Here is a 22,300-nt window from a genome sequence, read left to right as displayed (position 1 = left end):
TACAACACTGCTGTGCCTAGTAAACTCCGCGAGCTCTCTTTCTCTCTCTCCCTCTTGTGTGAGTTCACAACGAATCGATCGCTGCCCTCTGGCTCAAAGGTCGCCGACAAGGCACAAGACGACGACGACGACGATGGAGACCATTCTGGCCATTCTTTCAGCTCTCTCTTCAGTCGGCGCCACTTAAGCGACCTCACGGGGAGTGTTCCAGAGCGGTTTGGCCCGACTGACAGCGAAGAAGCCGCAGCGCAGAGGAAGGAAAATCACCGACGTGGGGCTGGCGGGCGTAAAAAATGAATATTCCGTCGTGTTTCATCGCCCTTCAATTGTTCACGACGCTGGTGAGTGAACTTACGCACGGCGCCTTCGCAAAGCGGAGAACGCCTGGTGTGGTCTGGGACTGTTGTTGTTGTCTTGGTGTGGTCTGGGACTGTTGTTGTTGTCTTGGTGTGGTCTGCGACTGTTGTTGTTGTCTTGGTGTGGTCTGGGACTGTTGTTGTTGTCTTGGTGTGGTCTGGGACTGTTGTTGTTGTCTTGGTGTGGTCTGGGACTGTTGTTGTTGTCTTGGTGTGGTCTGGGACTGTTGTTGTTGTCTTGGTGTGGTCTGGGACTGTTGTTGTTGTCTTGGTGTGGTCTGGGACTGTTGTTGTTGTCTTAGTGTGGTCTGGGACTGTTATTGTGTTGCCTTGCCCCAAGCTTGCATTTAGTGTTGATAAACCGCCACTAATTTATGTCCAATAGACTCTTGTTTCTTCGCGCGAATCTTCCCCGGATGTCTATGTCAAGAAACAAATAATGTAGGGTTATAAATTGTTTTTAAGTTTCTCTGCCACGGCAACGTTTAAAAAAAGTAAAAACTCACAATTTGAATGACCGGATAAGTCACTCAGAATGTAGCACAACTGATGACGATTTCAATTGTTACTCTTTCGATTGAGAATGTTCGACCGACGGATGATGCACATTCTCAGTGATAATGTCACTTTCCTGTCACCCACCCAGCAGAAGATTCGGCCCCCTAAGTCGATGATAGCAGAGCCACAAGCAATCATCATTCAAACTCAGCCCACTGAGTGGATGATTGCAGAGCCATAGCTAATCGATATATGGGGAATCCTGGTGGTAGCTATGAAGATGTTGACTACCTAGCCGGGTATGCAGGAGGCCATGGGTTCGATCCCGACCCTGACATCACGGTGGCTAGGAGATGTTAACTACCTCGCCGGGTATAGACGATGTTGTGGGTTCCATCCCAGACCCTGACGCCTTGCTGCTGCACATTTGGAATCTCTCTCCCCGTGGTCGCGTGGATTTTTCTATAGGGTCCTCCAGTTTATCCCTGTCCCATTTAGAATCAACATCACCACGCGTTCCGAGTCTTTGTTTGCTGCTATAAATTCCTAAGTGACGATGATATCAGCTACTTCGTAGAGCTGCGATCATTTGTGATGGCCAGGGTCGCTTCTTAAAAAGAGCTACACAGTTCAGTGGGGCCTTACACCTGGTACGTAAAATCGTTTAGTTTATGGGTCTCTATGGATCTCTGTGTGTCTCTGTGCACTTCTATTTGCCCCTATGGGTCTCTATGTATCTCCATGAATCTTTATGCGTCTACATTTTTTTGCTGCCGCTATAAATGTCCACGCTAATTGGTTGAGCTGCTATAATTGGGTGTAGTGGCCATGGGTCGCCTCTGAACAAACATAGCAGTTGAGTGGTGGCAGCCTTGCACATGGTTAAATAAATGCAAATGTTGTTTAGTTTATGATTCTCTAAGTATATCAATATCTATGGATTCACCACTTTCTCATTTTCCGTTGTGCATTTTTGGACCAAATTTTATATCTTTGGAATTTCAAATCGACGTAGTTTTCGTTTAAATGGCGTGCTCAGAGTGTGTTTTTTTACATTTCCTGTTGTCTGCAGATACTTCCCTCTGAAAGTGTGACGATCAGCAACGTTCTACGAGAGGTAAGGTGCAAGCAAAAATGTGTGGCCACCAGGAATATTGTCGGTCTCATTAATTGCCCCCCAGCATCTCCCAGCGCCCTGGATAACTTTTCAAGTGGGACGATTCACGTGAACATTATATCCAACTCAGCAATTACACCCTTTCCCATCCACCCCACTGTGTGCGGAATTTTTTGAAGTGGGGTGGGTAGGGTTATAGCCAATTCCAGTACCCGCCATTAGCCACGAAGTGACGGTGACGTCACCATGGCGCCTGTGCCAGGCCAGGTGCACTTTGAGGCCACGGGAATTGTCGAAGGCTCGCTGCTGACAGGAGGTCTCGGGAGAGACCCAGCAGGTGCCATGGGTTGGCTGACTGAGATGACCGGTAGATGCTCCACCACCAGATGTGCCCCCTACTGTACCAGGCTAGGTGCAGGAGGTCACAGACAGATCCAGCTAGTGCTATGGGTTGGCTGACTGAGATGACTGGGCGACGCACCACTAGCTGTACCCCCTACTGTGCCAACTTGCAGCACTTTATCCGTCCTTTTCTCCACTCGTTGTTATGAGCGTTGCTCCTGTGCCCTCAGTTATTGCGCACACGTAAACACACACATACATGTACTGCCTTCAAAAGTGAAGATTCCTCCATTTGAGGCTGGGTCGATCTAGAGGAACCCCTCAGCCCCTGGGTTGCAGATCATCGTCCTGTAACTCGATGGCACGGGTGAAGGCAGAATTCTTTGGTTGTTACATTTTTCCTCGTCTTTAATGTTTTTTTTCTCCACACAGGTTATCAAAGGCGGATGTAACGAAACGACGCACTACTTGTCAAGACATGGAATCTGTTGTGAGCTCTGCCAAGCAGGTAATATGCAAATATATAAAGGCCTGACTCAAATACCACTATTGAAAGGTTTTAATGTGGGCACGTTGAACTTCTTTCGCACCGCACGTAGCCAACCGTGGCTAATCGGAGGTGCAGTTTTGAGTCGATAGGCAGTGTTTAATATATATGGGTAGTGTTAGTCTATGGGCATTGTTGAATCTATATGGGTAGTGTTAGTCTATGGACAATGTTGAATCTATATAGGTAGTGTTAGTCTATGGACAGTGTTAAATATATTTGGGAATGTTAGTCTATGGGCAGTGTTGAATCTATATGGGTAGTGTAAGTATAATGGCATTGTTGAATCTTTGTGGGTAGTATTAGTCTATGGGCAGTGTATATGTTGAACGTATTCGCACCGTGCATAGCCAACCATGGCTAATTGGAGGTACGGGATGAAAGACAACAACACTGAACACAACAACAACAGCACTGAACACAAAAAGAATACTGAACACAACAACAAAAACAAGCAGCAGTTATTAAACGAAATGACGTTTCAATCTGGATGATTAAATGGTGAATTGCATAGCTTCAAGTTACCAGATTCGAGTTAATACTTTACGTGAATTGAGCACGGGTTTGGCAAGCATAAAAAATGTTGAAGGAAAACACTCAAATGAGTGCAGAAATACAATCGTTTGAGCTGCTGATCTGGTGGTGGTGGTTGGTAGCTGCTCGTGAATGACGCTGCTGCTGGGCAGTTGGAGGCAGTCGCCCTCCAGCAACAACGGAGGGCAGAGGAGCGATGCTCACAACAAGGAGCGGAGTGAACAGGTGGCTAAAACGCAACAAGTTGGCAACAGTAGGGGGGTAGAACTGGTGGGGCATCTACCGGTCATTTCAGTCAGCCGACCCATGGCACCATCTGGATCTGTCCCGTGACCTCCTATCAGCAGTGAGTCCTTCGACCTCAGTGCACCTGGCCTGGCACAGGCGCCGTGGTGACGTCACCTGGCACTTAGTGGCGAATGGCGGCGGCTGTATTGGTATTGGTTGGGAGAGCAACGTGAGTGGAGCAATCAGTGAGCGAGCGATTTCTGGATTAGAGGCGTCCGTGCGCTCACCGCTTCGCCACGGCCGGCATTGTCTAGTTTTGATTCGGGAAACAACAACGAATGACAACGACCATTGTTTTGTACTCGTGATGAAATGCCAAGGAAATAAAGTTGCAGGCTACTTGTCAAGACATCGGTGTCCCTGCAAATCGAGAGATGACAATGATTTTGGAAGCGAGGAGTGGGGGACTGTAAATGTAGAGGCACGTGGGGACCTTCGACCGGGTTTATGAAGGCAGAGCAATAACTGCAAGCTATTGCACTTTGAAACAATCAGTACTCTGCTCTTGTAGACTATTACTACTGCTCATGAATAGAGGATTTTTGGTTAGATCACATACATGTAAATGTGTGTCGTTACACCCGCCACCACCCGACACACCCAATCAGTGAGGAGTTTTGTGTCACGTACACAGAACGTGGTGCCATTTTGTTACTGGTACAGCACTAACCCGGTTGTATGTTGGAGAGAAAACTCCACTACAGCATTTACAATTATGGTGTAGTATATAGTAGTGTATAGTGTAGTGTTTAGTGGAGTGTATAGTAGTGTAATGTGTAGAAGTGTAGTGTATAGTAGTGTAGTGTGTATTGTATAATATTGTAGGGTACAGTGTATAGTAGTGGATGGGCAGTCCTCGGATTATTCATCTAATTCGTTCCTGAGATCCGTTCGTAAGTGGAATGGTTCGCGAGTCTGGAACACATCAAGGCGGTGAAGGGCAACAAACACCAAAACCTTTTTTATTAAATCCTTTATATTAAGTTCGCGTGCTTGCTTGCTTAGGACCGTGCAAATCTTTCGGTCGTTTTTTAACCCACTTCCCGTGATCCAATCGAGCTGACATTTTCCACACAGACTCGTTGTGCCAGACAATTATTGTTCGTGAAAAAAAATTCCCAAAATTTTACACTTTTTAGGCAAAAGAAAATGTATTTTACATATATTCAAATAGAACGCATTCATGGCTTTGGCTGAACATCACAGTGCAAGAGCCCAGAGCGTAACCCCTCCACAGGCCGTGATGGAGTGGCGCAGTTAGTAGCGCCTTCGCTTCCCATGCCAAAGGTCGCGGGATCGATCCCCGCGTCCTCCACAGGCGAATATATTTTTAAATCCTTTATATTAAGTTCGCTTGCTTGCTTAGGACCGTGCAAATCTTTCGCTCGTTTTTAACCCACTTCCCGTGATCCAATCGAGCTGACATTTTCCACACAGACTCGTTGTGTGTGACAATTAATTTTCGTGAAATTTTTTTTCCAAAATGTTACACTGTTTAGGGAAAACTAATTAAATATTTAATTACCAATTGCTTAATACTGGCAGACAATCATCTGACCCATAGATTGCAGCCATCTCAAGCCAGAGGACGAGAGAACTCTAGCCGCCACGCATATAAAGGATTTAGAGTGAAAAACTTTGTTTTTACGGGTTTACTTGTTTGTATTCTCGTTCAGTCGGTGCGTCTGTTTCCCTCCTCCCTGCCACCCCCCCCCCCTGCTGCCGCCTTGCAGGTAGCAGGAAGGTGATGGATTGCGAACCAAACAGCGGCACGTTTTGCACGAGTTGCGAGCAAGGACAAGACTACACGGACGAACCGAACAGCTACAACGAGTGCAAGAAGTGCACCGTTTGCAACGTGAATTGTAAGAGGGGTGGGGTTGTTTGTGGACACCACGTGAATCAATTAACAAAATGGACGGGACGGGTTTGGAAGAATTGGGTGGTGTACATGATTCATGCACCGCTCGCGATACAAAGTCAAATCTCGCCACTGTTGGTGCCATTGCAGCAACTACCTCGCCTGGTACACGGGAGGTCGTGAGTCCGATTCCCAGCCTGACGACACCTGCTATATATTTGTAGTTGGCATGTCTCTCTTTCTCATCATCACAGTGGCTAGGAGATGTTAACTACCTCGCCTGGTATGCAGGACGTCGTGGATTCGATCCCGACCCTGACGATGCCTGCTGCTGAATATTTGGAGTCTACGTCTCTCTTTCTCATCATGATCACGGTGGCTAGGAGATGTTAATTACCTCGCCTGGTACGCAGAAGGTCCTGGGTTTGCTCCCAACCCTGACGATGCCTGCTGATGCACATTTGGAGTTTGCGTCGCTCTGCATCACCGTGCGTCCGAGAACGCTCCGTTCTGTATGTCCGCGTACGCGAGCAGCTCTGCTGCATGCGCAGACGCTGCCCAAATGTACTACACACGTGCGGTGGTGGTGGTGGTGTTGTTTTGCAGCCGAGGACACCGAGAGCAGATGCACCATCATGCAGGACACTCGCTGTCGCTGTAGAGATGGCTTCCAGAGGGCTGCCCCGTCGGACCCCTGCACGGAAGCGAAGGGAGCCGCAGGTTCGGACGACCGGTCGCCACACCCACGCGGCTCTAACGCGCTCACGGGTCGGGGAGGGTAAGGGGGACACGCTCGGGGATCGGGAAAGCTGCGCTGGAAAGATGAACGTGATGAGAAGTATAGTGTACAGTGTAGTGTGGAGTTTAGTGTATAGTATAGTGTATAGTAGTGTAGTGTATAGTGTAGTGTATAGTAATGTAGTGTATAGTGGTGTAGTGTATAGTGGTGTAGTGTATAGTGTAGTGTAAATGAGTGCAGTTTATATTGTAGTGCATAGGAGTGGAGTGGAGGGTGTAGTGTATAGAAGTGTAGTATATAGTGTAGTGTATAGTGTCGAGTAGTATATAGTGTAGTGTAGTGTGTAGTGTAGTGTTTAGTGGAATGTATAATATAGTAGTGTAGCATAGTAGTGATGTGTAGTGCATAGTCGTGTAGTGTGTATAGTGTAGTGTATAGTTTAGTATTTAGTGTAGTGTATAGTGTAGTGTATAGTGTAGTGTAGTGTATAGTGTAGTGTATAATAGTGTAGTGTATAGTGTAGTGTATAGTAGTATAGCATGTAGTGTAGTGTATAGTAGTGTAGGGGCTTGCACGAGGAGGAGGGATCCGAGGAACTATGAAGCTCTTTGTTCACAGACGTCCCGGTGAGGCGCACGCGGTGAGCGAGTTACACGAACGAGCACACAAACACACTATAGGGGGCAGACCAGAGGACAGTCCCAGACCACACCAAGAAAACAACAACAGTCTCAGATCACACCAAGACATCAACAGTACCCTCGATAAAATTGCACATTCGAATGTAACTATCGGTGATGCACGCGTGGCCAATGATCAACGTTACAAATCAGATTTGCCAATGCGATTTGGAGCATCATGGGACCTCCCTTGCCACTATCGAAATCTAAGAAGAGGTTTTAATCTTTCTGGCAGTAAAACAGGAGGTGTGTTAAGATGTTAAAACATGTGGCCCAATAAGTTTTAAAGACAATAAGTACATTACCACAGCATGTTTTTGTTTGCATGCTCACCACAAGTATATGTGGTTAATACAGTAATTTGACTCCTTGCATAAGGTTTCTGTTTGGTGTTTTGACATCTTAACACCTGTTTTATTGCCAAAAAGGGTAAAACCTATTCTGCGATTTGTAGCGTTGATCATCCGTTGCCTATGTCGGTTTTAGAGCAGGACACCCTACCCCCAATTCGTTGCCATCTCTCGCGATCTACCAACAACAGCATCTGCTCAATTCTAAGTGGCAGTGACGTACCCACTGCGCCTGTGCCAGGCTAGGTGCACTCTTCGGGCCACGTGAGGTGTCGAAGTCTCCCGTGACCTCGTTGCTAAGTAAGAGAGAAACTGATGGCAATCGCACCGTGACAATTCACTGCAACCAGTGGTGGTTCTTAGCCTGGAGTTTCCCTTTCTGGGGGGCTGGGGGGGTGGCGGGACCTGGCCATACTTTTTTTAGAAGGTGAATCATCAAAACATACAAATTAAGCACCGGGCAAGTGAAGTTACAACTTACTTTGTTTCGTCAAATCGTATGTGTTTATTACACTACACTATACAACTACACTACTATACAACTACAATACACTACTATAAAACAATACACTACCATACAACTACACTACACTACTAGACACTACACACTACACACCATACTGCTATACAATACACACTACTATACACTACACTATACAACTACACTACTACACTACACTACTAGTCACTACACTACTAGATACTGCACTACTATACACTACACTACTATTCACTATACACTACATACCACACTACTATATACTACTGCACACTACACACCACACCACACTACTATACACTACTATACACCACACTACACATTACACTGCACACTTTCCCATTGTACACTACACTACTATACACTACACTATACACTACACACATCGCACACACACTACACTATACACTACACTGCTATACACTACACATCTATACAGTACACTATACACTACTCTACTATATGTGGACGATCCTCAGACGTTGCTGGACGTATCACCGCTGTTGTCATCGGTGCTGTCGTGATCATCATTCTACTTGTGGTGACCGTGGGCCTCCTTCTCTACAGAATTCGCCATAAACACTTTCCATGGGGTAAGTCGCGGTGGCTTGCCTGGACGATGCCTGCTGCTGTATATTTTGAGTATGCATGTCTCTTTCTCTCATCATCATCATCATCACAGTGTCGTGTGTAGTATAGTATGTAGTCGTGTATAGTGTCGTGCACATTGTAGTGTATAGTGCAGTGTGTAGTGTAGTTTGTAGTGTAGCATATAGTGTAGTTTGTCGTGTAATATATAGTGTAGTGTAAAATGTAGTGTATAGTGTAGTGTGTATTGTATTGTGTAGTATGCTACTTCAGCCCACCGGTGTATTGGAGAGTAAATCCACAACATTTACAATTTGAGTACAGTGACGTTTTGCTGGTAATTACATCAACCAGCATCATCACGGTGTAGTATGTAGTGTAGTATGTAGTGTAGTATGCAGTGTAGTGTATAGTGTATTGTGTAGTGTATAGTGGTAATTACATCAACCAGTATCATTGGGCCATTTGCCAGAATAGTAAACTTCCTTGAGTGGGTGTGATATTACACTTCACATTAACCTTTTAAGCCATATGAAGAAAAGAATAATATGATAATCATCGTGATCATCAACATAAGCCCATCACGACAGTTCTATAAGATGTAATGTATAATTCTCCAACATATATATCCAACAATGCTGTATAATTATACATTATTATAATAATGTATTTTTCTCTCTTATATAGGAAGAAATCCTGTTACAAGTGAGAACATAGCTTTGAATAATGGAGAGCGTTTGAATGTAAGTCATTCCACCTCGCCAAGTCTGTGAGCTGACCAAAAATCACTCCTGTTATTGGTGTCACTGCTGAATGAGAACATCAGCAGATCGCGTGAGTCGCCAGGGTCATTTGCCCGTCCTGTATCGCGATGGTCAGCGTGGGTCGGTGAAGCATTAGCCGTGGCAGCACTCGTATTTATAATCAGCAGCAACCGGTCCATGTTGACTCTCCAACGAGGTCCCTTCAGATGTTCGGATCGCCTTATTTCTAAGGACTCTGAGGTCAAGGCTCTGATCCTGGGGTGATCAGGCCTAGTGAGTGGATGTGTGTGTGGTTGAGTGGGTGACTGGTTGACAAAGGCGGTCGGGCGTGGTGCTGGCCACCCACCCCCTCGTTCGTGTACCGTTCCGGCCTTCATAGGTGCTCGCTAACAGCGCTTGCTCCTACAGTCTGTTAAGGCTATACGGGGGATTTTATCTTTGACTGGTTGAGTGACTGGGTGAGTGAATGGGTCAGCGAGTGAGTGGTTGAGTGAGTGAGTGGTTGAGTGAGTGGGTGAGTGCGTGAGTGAGTGGGTTAGTTAGTGAGTGAATGGGTGTGTGGTTGAGTGAGTGAATGGTTGAGTGAGTGCGTGAGTGGGTTAGTTAGTGAGTGAATGGGTGTGTGGTTGAGTGAGTGAATGGTTGAGTGAGTGCGTGAGTGGGTTAGTTCGTGAGTGAATAGGTGTGTGGTTGAGTGGTTGAGTGAGTGAGTGGCTGAGTGGGTAAATCAGGATTTACCCACCTAATTCTGGCCATCTACCCTGCATGTTCTGTATGTTTCCTGTTTTCCATACACGGGGTTGCATCGGGATTTATGGAGTAAATGCGCCACTTCATGTGTAGTGTTAATACTCACACGATTCTGGGGTAAAAACACCCACGGGATCCCAGGTTACTGTTACAGATGACGTCACGGACGAAGGGAAAGAGGAGGCGGGGCGTGAGAGAGAGGGAACGCCCACGAGGGAAGTTGTGACGTCACCGCATGAGGCGCGGCGATGGGGGGCGTCTTTCCGGCGGAGTTTGGAGGTGAGTGGTCCGCACCTGGGGTGAGCTCGTGTGGAAAACAAAGAGGATCTGTGTCGACTCAACATTCGGCTGGTGGACTTATTCCACGTGGAATGTATTAGCATTGCCTACTTTTAAAAGGCAGTTAGCCTTCGTTGTTCATTCCGTTAATATCCAATTAAAAACATGTTTAGCTAAAACGTGCGGTTGTATTTTCCTGTATAATCAAAGTACACGCCATATCTTCACGCGAGCATCTTTCCTGTCACGGTGTGTTCAGTGATGATGGAGCTATGCCACGCAAGTGGCAGCTGATCACTTTGTGTGTTTGACCGGTGGTTCTCGAAACTGGTAATAAAAAAACAGTCTGCCATGCGGTAGCTACAATACACAGCAGCAATGTAAGATCAACGTTTACCAAAACGTTTGGAACCAAAAACTAATCCTTCAAAAAATTACATATGAACCTTACGGTTCATATGTAAATTTAAAATTGACTACGGCAATTTTAAATTTCGAGGTTACTACTGCATGTAGAATGCATATTAATTATGAAGTGCCTTGATTGCAATTGAAAAGTTTCTATTTTTTGTTATCATTTACTCCCACCCCCCCTTTTCATACACTTGCAGCCGTTGAGAAATTCGCTGCGCAGTAGTGTCTCCAGTCATGATGAAGTGAATGTAAGTCATTCCACGTTACTAAGACTATCCTACTCTCTTGTTGTGTTTTTCATTATGGCGGTAAGCGTGCAAGCCCTAACACAACGGGTCCATGGTTTTCTGGAGGAAGCTGGGGGGGAAGCTGGGGGGGACAGGGGAGGAGTGGAAGGGGACTTTAGGTGCTTGAAGTGTTGTCTAGGTGCGGGGAAGGAATTCTCGGTGTCCATCCCTTGAAGTTGTTTTCTGATGGTGGTGTAGAGTGGTTGCTGTTATATATATAAATGGATGGGGGGTGGAGAAATTGTTCAGCATTCTAGGGGGAGATCAGTTGTGGAGAGAGTGGAGAGGTTTTCCGTACCTGGGCATTCCATGGCTGTACCGGAGGAATTCCCATCTGGTAAAGGTAAAATTGGAGGCTGATCGATGCTCGGGTGCAGTCGAGGGCTGGCTCCTTATTGGTCAGCCGTGTTGTGAGAGATGATGATCTGACGATTGCTGCTCACTCACTTGACGTGCCTTTACTCTAACAGAGCGCAGAGGATTTCATCAGTCAAATGATCGCATATGACAAAAAATGCAACTGGAAGGACGTCGAGAGGGAGTTGCCAGAGTTGCGAGAGTGGATCGGCAAAACTCCCTCCCTTTTCCTGCACGAGCTTAAGAGGAGAAATGTGGTTACGGAACAGGAGTACTGGAGGGCATTTACAATTCCCGACGCCACCAAGCGCGTGGACTCAATCCTGTTGCCCGTCATGAGACGAGGGGACAGAAAACGCCGAAAGCTGCTGGAGATACTTGAAGAACAGCGGAGCAGGGAACAGAATTTCCTGGACATGCTGAAGACGAGCCGTGCGTAGACTTTACACACTCGTCAGCGTTGCAATCCATGAAACGGAGCCTTTTTTTTCTTTTCCGGCCAGAGGACTTCATAATAATACGCTTTAATAAAGCTACATTTACGCGAATTATGTCTCCACAGCACTTTACAAATCCTATTATATATATCAATTACCGATCATATGAACTACCTTAGAAAGTTAAATAATAGTAATAAAATACATAAATTTTACCAAAACTAAAGAGACACAAACAACAACGACAAAAAAGTTATCACAACAGAGAAATGAGTCCACTAAGTCTCAGCATCGCAGTCCCACAGTCCAAACGTCTCTCTCAGGCAGGAAATCCTTCACAGGAAGGGCAATGGTGGAGTGGCCAAAAATAGTTGTGACTAATTTAGGCCGATCTCAGTGGACACTGGATACATATCATAGTCATCGCCTTTTCATCATCATCATCAGCCAAGGTTAACTAACTGTTGGATGAAGACCTCCCCAAGCCTCCAATACCTCTCACGACCCTGCTATGCAACGATCCACTTAGCACTCGCTCGCTAGCTGATTTAATCGCCCGCAGTAGCTCCATGCGTATATAAACATACATCCGCAATTCGATGTAGCTTCGGGAAATGCAATAGTTTGAATACATTTATGAAAAAGTAAGCGTAGTATTCCTCAATTGTCTGATTGCATTCCGGGGAGCCTCGGGAATCAATGTTTGAACAACACGGAACGGCACCACGTGCTCCGATGCTGCCGCAGTGTAAAGGTTTGGTACACGAGGAGGCAATACTGCTGGCTACAGCATAATGAGTGATCACTGGTAGTTGAGTAAAGTAAACTAAAACAATTTTTTTTTAACTAAGCTATTTAATTTTACTGGATGAAGCCCTCTGAGCTGCTATGTAGTAGTTCTTTTTCAGAAGCGACCTGGCCACAAATAACAGCTCAAGGAAGTGGATTATCCATGATCACCATGTGGTCATTCATAGTAGAAGCCAAATACTCTGAACTGAGCTATCTAACTATTTTTCAGAAGCGAGCTGGCCATCACAAATGATAGATCAACCAAGTAGCTGATATCATCATCACGTGGAAATTTATCGCAGCCTAATGCTCTAAATGCGTAAATGTGGAGAAAATCCACGGGGAGAGAGAGACATAAACAGACTACAAATATAAATTAGGAGTCAGGGTCAGGATTAAACACGCGACCTCATGCATACCAGGCGAGGTAGTTACCATCTCCTAGCCACTGTGGCATTTGTAACCAGCTGGGAAGGGAGGGCCAAATAACCTCAAGAAGGGGGCTCTAAAGCTGCTTCTAGTCGAGAGCCTTCCACCAGCAGTGGCATGGGCAAGATATTGCCAGGTGCAGCTTTGCCTCTCATGGCGACCCCTTAATCATGACTGACGATAATGAGCATTAAACTGAGTCTTGATTGTGGATATTTACTTGATGATTTGCTTATCTTGCAGATGTGTGCTCGCCCACTCTGAACCCAAACTCGGCACATCGACAGCTTCAAATTTCTGCCGATCTCAGCACAGTGACGTGGAACCGGGAAGAGCAGCCTTACTCTGATCACGCAGAGAGGTTTGAGTGGTGGGAAATAGTCCTCTGCTTCGAGACCTTCTCGTCGGGTGACCACTACTGGGAAGTGGACGTGAGAGCCTCGGAAAACTGTTCAATAGGCGTCGCACATGGGTCGATTGCAAGGAATTGTCAAGAAAAGTCTGGCAGGCTGGGCTGGAACGAGTTCTCTTGGGCGTTCATTCAATGGGATTTTAATTTCAAAGCAGCACATCACAAACAACGCAAAACCATTACAGGTGTTCAGCATTTGCAGAGAGTCGGCGTTCGCTTGGACTTTAACGCAGGAAAGCTTTCGTTTTACAACGCCAGCACCATGGAGCTGTTGCATTCATTCGACGACATTCCAAGTGGGCCGCTCTATCCGGCTATGCAGGTGAAGTCGGGCTCAGTCGCGATTTACGAAGGTGAGTACAAGGGCGTGTCACGCATAGGGAACCCTTGGCACTTACTTGGAGTGTATTCATATCCAGAAGGAAAAACGAATCAGAATCGTCGCCACCGAGTGTGCATGCAGATGATGTAGCCACAGCGGTAGAGCACGTGAACATCCCCTTTGTCAATCCACTGCTGGCTGAGTGCCCACCTACTTCCTATGGGTGGGTCGTGAAGGGTATTTGGCGCAATCTTCACCTGCTATGTCAGTGTGCAGCAGGGGTAGTGAAGGCGAGGGAGTCTAGACGCGAGGTCATAGCAGTAGAGTGTGGAGCTGGGAGCGAGAGTATCTCCGAGCTCTGTGTTTCTGCAGAACGTAAACACAGCGGTGGTTCCTGAAACACTGCAACAGTGTTCGTGTCACCGCTTGGGAAGCGAACATGGCAGATGGTCTCATTCTGAAACAAACAAACAACTACAACGACATCCAATTGTCTGAAATTTCGTATCCAGGCTTTATTTTCGGATTTTCTCATTTTTAAAATGTAGTCTAAAAATCGGGAACACAGATGCCGAATGATGACCACTGAAATTAAGCAAAAATCCAAAAAGTGCATAATGGGATAGAGAAGGTGGCTGTTCGAAATTATACTGGGAGATATCAATAGAATGTACAAAGCAAAGAGTGGTTGTGGACACATTGATAAAAGCAGTGGTGGCCGTTGGTGACAGAGACGAGATGGAGTGATATCAGTTAACGTGCAGAAATATTTTGTGGGAGTGAAATGATTTGTCAGTACAGGGCCATAATTAATGGTCGTGGCTTGGGGTGACCTCCCAATGATGAATTAAACATAACGTATGATGATGATAATAATAATCGTGACGAAGGTATTGATTGCAATTTTAGAACTAATTTTTTTTGTTTATTCTTACAAATATTTTAATAGCTCAATTATTCAAGAACCTGAATGTGGATGAGAGCAGAGAAGACATTCAGATTTTTTATCACTTTGCAAATGGTGAATTTAATCTAACAAACAACACCGATGCAGAGAAGGGTGACAGCGAAGATGCATTGCTCAGAATGGGAACGGAGGAGCCTCTGGTGGCACGAGATTTTATCGGTAGGATCCCTGCAATGCTACACCACGAGTTGCTCATTCAGGGTTTCATCACGCAATCCGAGCTCTCAGAAGTCTATTCGATGCCCCGCGCGTCAGCACGAGCTGACTTCATCATAAGCCGCCTCGATCGCAAGCAGGAAGAGAGCCCGCAACTCCAAGAGATTCTGCGTGAACATTGTGAAAAGCAAGAGGCATTCCTGAAAATGAGGAGCGAGTCGAGTACGTGATATGCTGTACACGCCACACAATTTGCATTGCCGAGTGTATTGATGCATCATCTTTGTCGCCCATCTGTAATGCTGATGTACGATGAGGAAAGATATCCGTATGAGATATGAACCCTTAATACAGTGCAATAAGTAATCGTTTAGCACAGTAGATGCGTTGCTGCAAAAGCGGTCGCGTTAAGCAAAAATGCGTTCATGCATTGTGGCAGTAAACATGGAAAAAATCCACGAGTATCAGAATCTGTATCCTGGATGAGGAATCCGATGAGCTATGACGCTCTTTTTTACAGACATTCAGTAGGGACACGGGGTCAACACCAAACAATAAGTATGAAGCAGGTAACACGTAATCCGTAATCCCCGTATAGATGGATTCCAGATGAAGATTAATCCACTTGCTGTACTGTCATACCCTGGTATGGCAGCAGGTGGCGACTTCATCACCCTTGCGTAGGGAGATTCACGAATTTGTGTGATCTACCAACCCTCGCCTTTAAAGTGCTGGATTACAGGCGGCGCCATTGGTAACGACCAGACGTGTCCTGAAGCCATCAGACAGCTTGGTGGACAGTTTACTGAGAGTGAGATTGGGTCAGTCGGTTGACACATTGGGCTCTAATTGATTTGTCTTTCATAGTCAGGGCAGGAACCTAGGGCAGAAGCGTAGGAACCCCTGAGAAATACTAATCAGCTGTGTGAAGTGCAGCTCGGTACGCTAAAACTTTCAGCAAATGTTTGTACTTCTTACTGACATATTGCAAAGTTTATTTCTCAAAAGTATACGATGTTCGCTTAACACAATATTTGTATTATCGTTTACAGACACTTGCTCGCCGACTCTGAACCCAAACACGGCACATCGGAACCTCCATATTTCTGCCGACTTGAAAACCGTCAGGACTTCCTCACGCACCCAACCTTACCCTGACAACTCAGGAAGGTTTGACCACTACCAAGTGGTCATTTGCTCTGAGAAATTCTCATCGGGTTGCCACTACTGGGAGGTGGACGTGAGAGGTTGTAAGAAATTCATCATCGGTGTCACATATGACACGATACCACGGAAAGGTGATGACAAAGCCTGTAAAATTGGGTTCAATGAAGTTTCGTGGAGCCTTAAGAAATGGAATAACGACTACACGACGCTACATAACGAGACAGAAAAAAACCTGTCGGTGCGAGATGCTCCCAAAAGAGTTGGGGTTCACCTGGACTGGGAGGCGGGCGTCTTGTCATTCTACAGCGCCGACTCCATGTCGCTGCTGCATCGATTTCAAGTAAATTTTTATCGAGAGCTGTACCCTGCAATGGCCGTGCTGCGTGAAAGTCTCTCAATATGCCCGTTGCCGTACGCAGACGCTCGCTGTTAGAGATGAGAGGCGCCTATCAGAGCGGACGTCCATGCGACTCTGTATGTATGTAGAGTAACTCCCTGGCCAACCGCGAGGGTTCAGGTTCCTGAAAAACCTCTAGGTTGGTAAAGTTACAGGGGGCCTATGGGTAGTAGTGGGGTAGGGGAACCATAGCGTGTGGTTAGACTCGTCATAGTTAAAATACGTTGCCTGTTTATTAACTAAACTATATTACATAATAAAAAAATAAACACGGACATTAACTTTACATACCCTTTAATATTAGCGATGATTAAAATTAAGAAGTATTAACGATCTTGATTTGAAGCTTTCGTGACTGCAGGAATCCATACTCTTTGGTTCTTTCGGTAAAGTCACGTAGTTATAAATAAAATAATATGAAATAAAACAAATCACGACGTTTCCATCGCAACACAACCAATCCTCATCAGACTCGCCACAGCTGTTTAAAATTAAGAAGTATTAACGACGATGATGACGATGACCATGAGATGATGGGGGGGAGGGCTGGTTAGAAGGAGGAGAGGCTCAACCCAGCCACGCCGTCTTCCCCTGGGCCACAGACTCAACACCCTAAAACTCTTACCACTCGCTGCACGCTTGGGTCAATAATTAAGGGCAAAATGAATGTGCACCATGGAGTACTGTACAACAAAACAGACGGCCAGCTGATCAGTTGAACAGCGCCACGGCCCCACGGAATTTGTTTTACATTTCGCGGCAGAGCATACAAAACATCTGTATTGATGTCAGGTTTTGACATATTTTTCCTTAACGATTTTACTTAACTTGATTCCTCTGTCGTGGTCAAATCTTGTAATCAAAATTTCGTCCTCTTCCCGTTGTCCAATCAATTCCACATTTTGCACACGTACTCACATCCGGTTGCGATGAATGCCTGTATCAAAATCGGCATAAATTAATCAATTAATTCGATACTTTAAAGCAATCTACATTTTGTATGGGACACCGTATTTTATTTAGATATTTGTGTAGGTCAAAAACGCCACGGTCCCTAAACTGTGAAATCGGCTCGCACAAAACGCAGGTGCCGCGTGTCTCAGGCGCCATTGACTTCTCGATCGTGAGTTTAACGAAGTTGTTAATATACTTGTTTTTAAAAAACTTTTTTAAACGAGTTTATTTATATTCATCTTTTCATATGGTCGATCATACTGCTATGTTAAGACGCTGTGTAAAATGTGTTTGTTTTATGCTTATGAATCAATGTCATGCTAATGATTGATTTTATCATGTATGCGATTCAGTGTATATACGGTATTCCGATGTCCTACTTCGTCTTTAACTTGATTTTGTGTCATATTTTGTATTAAACTCCATACAGTGAGTGCAAACAAAACCATTGCATTCCCATGGCGTACATAATCTTAAACTTGACTGTGAATGAGCAGCTACAACATGGGACCTTTTTTGTGAATATTAAAGTATGAAAAAATAACAAGAGGTTTTAACCCTTTCTGCCAATAAACCGGTCGTGTTAAGATGTCTAAACATCAAATAGAAACATTCTCCAAGGAACAGTGTCACTGCGTTAACCACACACAGGGTAATTATAGTGAACTTGCAAATATGCTGCTCGCCTTTTGGCGTTCTGTTGTCCGACACTGGTGAGACTCGGCGCTAAAGAAGTCTGCTGTCTCTGGTGTGGACCAATCCGTCTTAGAGACAATACCATTTATTATTATCAGAGCATGTTTTTGTTTGCATGTTCACCACACGTTCCGCGTGTGGTTAATGCAGACACGATTCCTAGCAAGAGGTTTCTATTTGGCGTTTGAACATCTTAACACCTACGTGACTTTACCGAAAGAACCAAGAATATGTATCTTAACACTTGTTTTATTGCCAGAAAGGGTTAAACCTGCTCTTGACTGTGAGTGTCCAATCTAATATTGAACTTCATTCAGTGATTCCGCAACCCACATTTGGTTGGAAGGAAGCACGCAGGGACATCTGCAGACTGTCAGAATCCTATCGGCTCCAGGGAGAAGGGGGGGGGGGGTACCAGACCGGTAACCAGAAACTCTGGAATGGGTTTCATGTGGAACGACTTCGCTCGGCAGAGCTTGGCACAAATCTGGCGAGCCCCAAACTACGGTCCAGGAGCTCCCTCACTTAAACTCATCCAGTTGCAAACGACCGAACTTGAGAGGCACTCACCCCAGGCCAATGTGCAGCAGATTGGACTTTCAAAAAGTAGCCCAGGGGCCTCTGGTTGGCGAAAAGAGGACTCGATGATGGGTCCGGGAGGCGGAGGGGGGTGGATTGACCATAAGGGAAATATTTGAACCGAGAATAAAAATCTGGAAACGCAGTCGAGCCGGGAGGTGATGGAAAGTTATTTAAAGGTGGCTCCGAGGAGCATGAAAGGGGGTAGAGCACGAGGAGTGGGGGATGCTCGAGGGAAGGGGAAACTCCGCGGAGTATAGAACCAAGTCCGGGCCGCGTGCAGGTCACTCTGTGACTTCAATAAAGAGACTCCGAGTACCCAGCCGTCGGTGTCACTTCACACAGACCAACGAAAACGTGGGCGAAATGTATGAAGGTGTCACCGGACTGCCGGCACAACGCAAATCTATCACCCACGCTGCCCAGACATTGAGAAACTTTACCGTGATGTCATAATGTTTTTTTGGGGTTTTCAATAAAAATGTGAGGCACCTACCTTGGGCCCGTCAACAGATAGAGGAGAAACCGCGATTCCCCTTCCAGTCGTGGATTCATTCAATGAACTGAGATAGCCAACGACTATCCCGTAGCGCAATATCTAGCAGAGACGGCAGCGACGAAGGCAACGAGACGAGTCCACTCCCAGAACCAGCAGCCTCGAGCCCCGCGCTCTGGTCTCCTTTTATTCTACTAACGTGACCTGGCTCCGCCCTGACCGCACCTCCCTTCTCTCGAACCCGCTATTAGGTTCCAGGGGCCTCCAGATGGGGTCCTCTGTGACCCTTGCCCTAGTTCTTCCGCTCTGCCAACAAGCACCGTGCTCACGCCCTCACCGGCGTGTGCGCTGTATGTCCACCACAGTTGCTGCTGCGGTCCACCAGTCGGCACTATTACACTACGTATGTACGTTGAACTAATTTTGGTGTCGTACGTAGCCAACCGTGGCTAATTGGTCGGTGCGGGAGGAAGGACAACAACACTGAACATTAACACGCTAAATAGGTCTATCATTCATCTTCTTTAAATATATTTTTAAATAGCCTTTTCTGAAATATTTTTAAAGAGAATGGAGACACCCGAACTGGAGTTGCCCAAATCCCTGACTGGTGTCACTGTCGTGCTTGATAATGACAACAACAAACACAACTCTACAAAGTACGAGTTGAGATTTCAGAATGTTTTCCACGGACAGATAAATAGGCAGACAAACAGGCAGAGAGACAGGCAGAGAGACAGGCAGACAAACAGACAGATGGACAAACACGGAGGCGTGGAGTTGATTCACAACAACAACAAAACGCAGACGTGATGGGTAACTTCACTTCACATGTTATGCCTGCGACAAAGATCTCACGTGTAGCCTTATACAGACTCGTTGCGTGCTGTGAGCGAGCAGACACACATACGCAACGACACACACAGATACACAAAGACCAACATACCCCGTGTAGCCTTTAACAGACTTGTAGAGGGCAAGTGCTGTTAGGAGCGAGTCGCAGCACCTATGAAGGCTACCGCCACTGTGGGACACACGCGGGGTTGGGTGACCACTAGGTTTGGAGAAAATATCTAGATTGGGAGAAAATATCTAACTGCGATTTTTCTGACAGATGTTGCGATTGCGATTTGATTTGCGATAAAAACAAATGTAAGTCAAGCTTCAGTTCAATATTGACTGTGTAATAGATTTAAAACGTGTGATGGAGCATTACCACATGGTAACATCAAAATATGAACTGCTCTATATATTATAATGCAAGGATGAGAACTTAAAATATAATAATTGCTTCCAACACGTATTTATTAAAATGTTTTAATTGAAATAGAAGCATCAAACATAGAACAATTGTTAAGCTAAATACATACAATTATAATCAAAAACATAATTATAATAAGAAAGTAATAGGACTTTTCAAATCGCAGAAAAATCGCAGCCTTTGAAATATGCTAATAGCATTATTTCAAATTGCGATTTCGATTTGAAATCGATTCATCGTTGAGCCCTAATGACCACAGCCACCACGCCCGGCCGCAATTGCCTCCCCAGTGGCGATGTTTACCACACACCACCGCACCGGATACTCATTTTGAGGCTGAGTCGACCTAAGGAGGGGGAGGAGGCTCACTCGGAACGGGTCAGATAATTGCTGTCACTGGTCGTGGTGGACGTGAACGGCAATCGAACTCGGGTTCCCGGGTTCGTAACGAAGTGCGTTAACTGCTACTCCACCGCCCCCTCAAATCCACACACATGCAGGCACACACAGAGACACACAGACACACACACACAGGCACACAGCCACAGACAACAACAACCGCCATTCGCCACTACGTGACGGTGATGTCACCACGACGCTTGTGCCAGGCTAGGTGCACGCCAAGGCCACGTGAAGTGTCAAACGCCCGCTAGCAAGAGGAGGTCACGGGGCAGACCCAGCAGGTGCCACGGGTCGACTGACTGAAATGACTGACCGATGCACCACCTGTGCCCCCTACCGTGCCAACTTGCTGCGTTTAATCACCCGGCGCTCCGCTCATTGTTGTGAGCGTCGCTCCTCTGCCCTCTGCTGGAGTTTCTGGAGGGCGACTGCCTCCAAATTCCCCAGTCGCTTCCTCAACGTGCACTTAGCCTGGCACTACCTATTGGCGTTCTTCACGAGCCTCCTCCACAGAGGGCGCTCTTGACACTGCTTGTAACCGGTAACCCGGGACAGGTGACTATAAACAATCTACTAGCAGAAGTACCCGGCGTTGCCCGGGTGAAAAATATATTTGTTAATAACCTTACATATATACACAGATGGGCTGCTACCCCTGCCCCCCCTAGCCACGATCTCCTCGGCCGCTGTGCAGTAATATGTACGGCCTATAGTGTGGTGGGGTGTCGAGGCCTAGTAGCGTGCAGAGCCTCCGGTCTCGCCTAAATTGCCCACCCGGCTGAGGCTGGGTACCGGGGCCGTTACCCCCCCCCCCCCGCGCTACAATAATACTGTGTAATCACTGTAATTGTATTATCTACCGACCCTATAATAGTAATTGCACACATTGGGGTGGCGGGGGAGTGAAGAGGACGTGAAACTTTGATGAATTTACCTCAGAGTCGTGTGGTGGGTGTCGAGGCCTAGTACCGTTCAGAGCCTCCGGCCTCGCCTAAATTGCCCACCCGGCTGAGGCTGGGTACGGGTGCCGTTCCCCCCCCCCCCCCCCCCCGCGCTACAATAATACTGTCTAATCGCTATAATTTTATAATCTACCGACCCTATAATAGTAATTGCACACATTGTGGTGGGGGGGGAGTGAAGAGGACGTGAAACTTTGATGAATTTACCTCAGAGTCGCGTGTTAATGCGTGCGCCTATTTTTAACGGGAATTAAAAATGGCGTCCACCCCGCGGCGAATGCGTCGCTACCCGTTGCCAGGGGCAACCGCCGGACCAATCGTGTCTCGCAAATCCCTGACATTTCGTCCAATGAAACTGCGTATGGTCCGATACACAGACACACACACAGACAGACGGACAGACAGACAGATTTGCGATTTTATATATATAGATAAACTATTATTTGGTTCTTTCGGTAAAGTCATGTAGATCGAAAAAGAAAAGTGATTAAAAAAATACGGTCTACGTTTGTGTTTTTTTAAATTTCTATCTACGTGACTTTAACGGAAAAAAAGAATATGAATTCCTTCAGTCACGAAAGTTTTAAGTCAAAATGTAATCTATAAACTAATTACTAAGCT

General features: G+C 46.1%; 1 protein-coding gene across 6 annotated transcripts in view; it reads left to right on the top strand.

The window, feature by feature from the left end:
• LOC133359393 (uncharacterized) overlaps nucleotides 1-17,731 on the top strand; it is a 31,897-nt gene extending 14,166 nt beyond the window's left edge. For 3 of the 6 annotated variants that reach the window (XM_061577795.1, XM_061577798.1, XM_061577796.1), the window contains 13 exons: nucleotides 100-341; nucleotides 1,927-1,971; nucleotides 2,746-2,821; nucleotides 5,416-5,547; nucleotides 6,150-6,263; nucleotides 8,291-8,404; nucleotides 9,087-9,142; nucleotides 10,055-10,192; nucleotides 10,804-10,854; nucleotides 11,364-11,682; nucleotides 13,152-13,673; nucleotides 14,592-14,987; nucleotides 15,818-17,731. In XM_061577795.1, coding sequence (XP_061433779.1) covers nucleotides 294-341; nucleotides 1,927-1,971; nucleotides 2,746-2,821; nucleotides 5,416-5,547; nucleotides 6,150-6,263; nucleotides 8,291-8,404; nucleotides 9,087-9,142; nucleotides 10,055-10,192; nucleotides 10,804-10,854; nucleotides 11,364-11,682; nucleotides 13,152-13,673; nucleotides 14,592-14,987; nucleotides 15,818-16,365 — 2,559 coding nt within the window. In that variant the 5' untranslated portion in view covers nucleotides 100-293 and the 3' untranslated portion in view covers nucleotides 16,366-17,731. The remainder of the gene's footprint in view (nucleotides 1-99; nucleotides 342-1,926; nucleotides 1,972-2,745; nucleotides 2,822-5,415; nucleotides 5,548-6,149; nucleotides 6,264-8,290; nucleotides 8,405-9,086; nucleotides 9,143-10,054; nucleotides 10,193-10,803; nucleotides 10,855-11,363; nucleotides 11,683-13,151; nucleotides 13,674-14,591; nucleotides 14,988-15,817) is intronic. The other 3 variants (XM_061577797.1, XM_061577799.1, XM_061577800.1) reach the window with 2 other exon arrangements.
• The last annotated feature ends 4,569 nt before the right edge of the window (nucleotides 17,732-22,300 follow it).

Source organism: Lethenteron reissneri, chromosome 65 (genome assembly GCF_015708825.2).
Source record: "Lethenteron reissneri isolate LAM-NWPU_2019-01 chromosome 65, ASM1570882v1, whole genome shotgun sequence".
Taxonomy (NCBI): domain Eukaryota; kingdom Metazoa; phylum Chordata; class Hyperoartia; order Petromyzontiformes; family Petromyzontidae; genus Lethenteron; species Lethenteron reissneri.
This window is presented reverse-complemented; position numbering and strand designations above follow the sequence as displayed.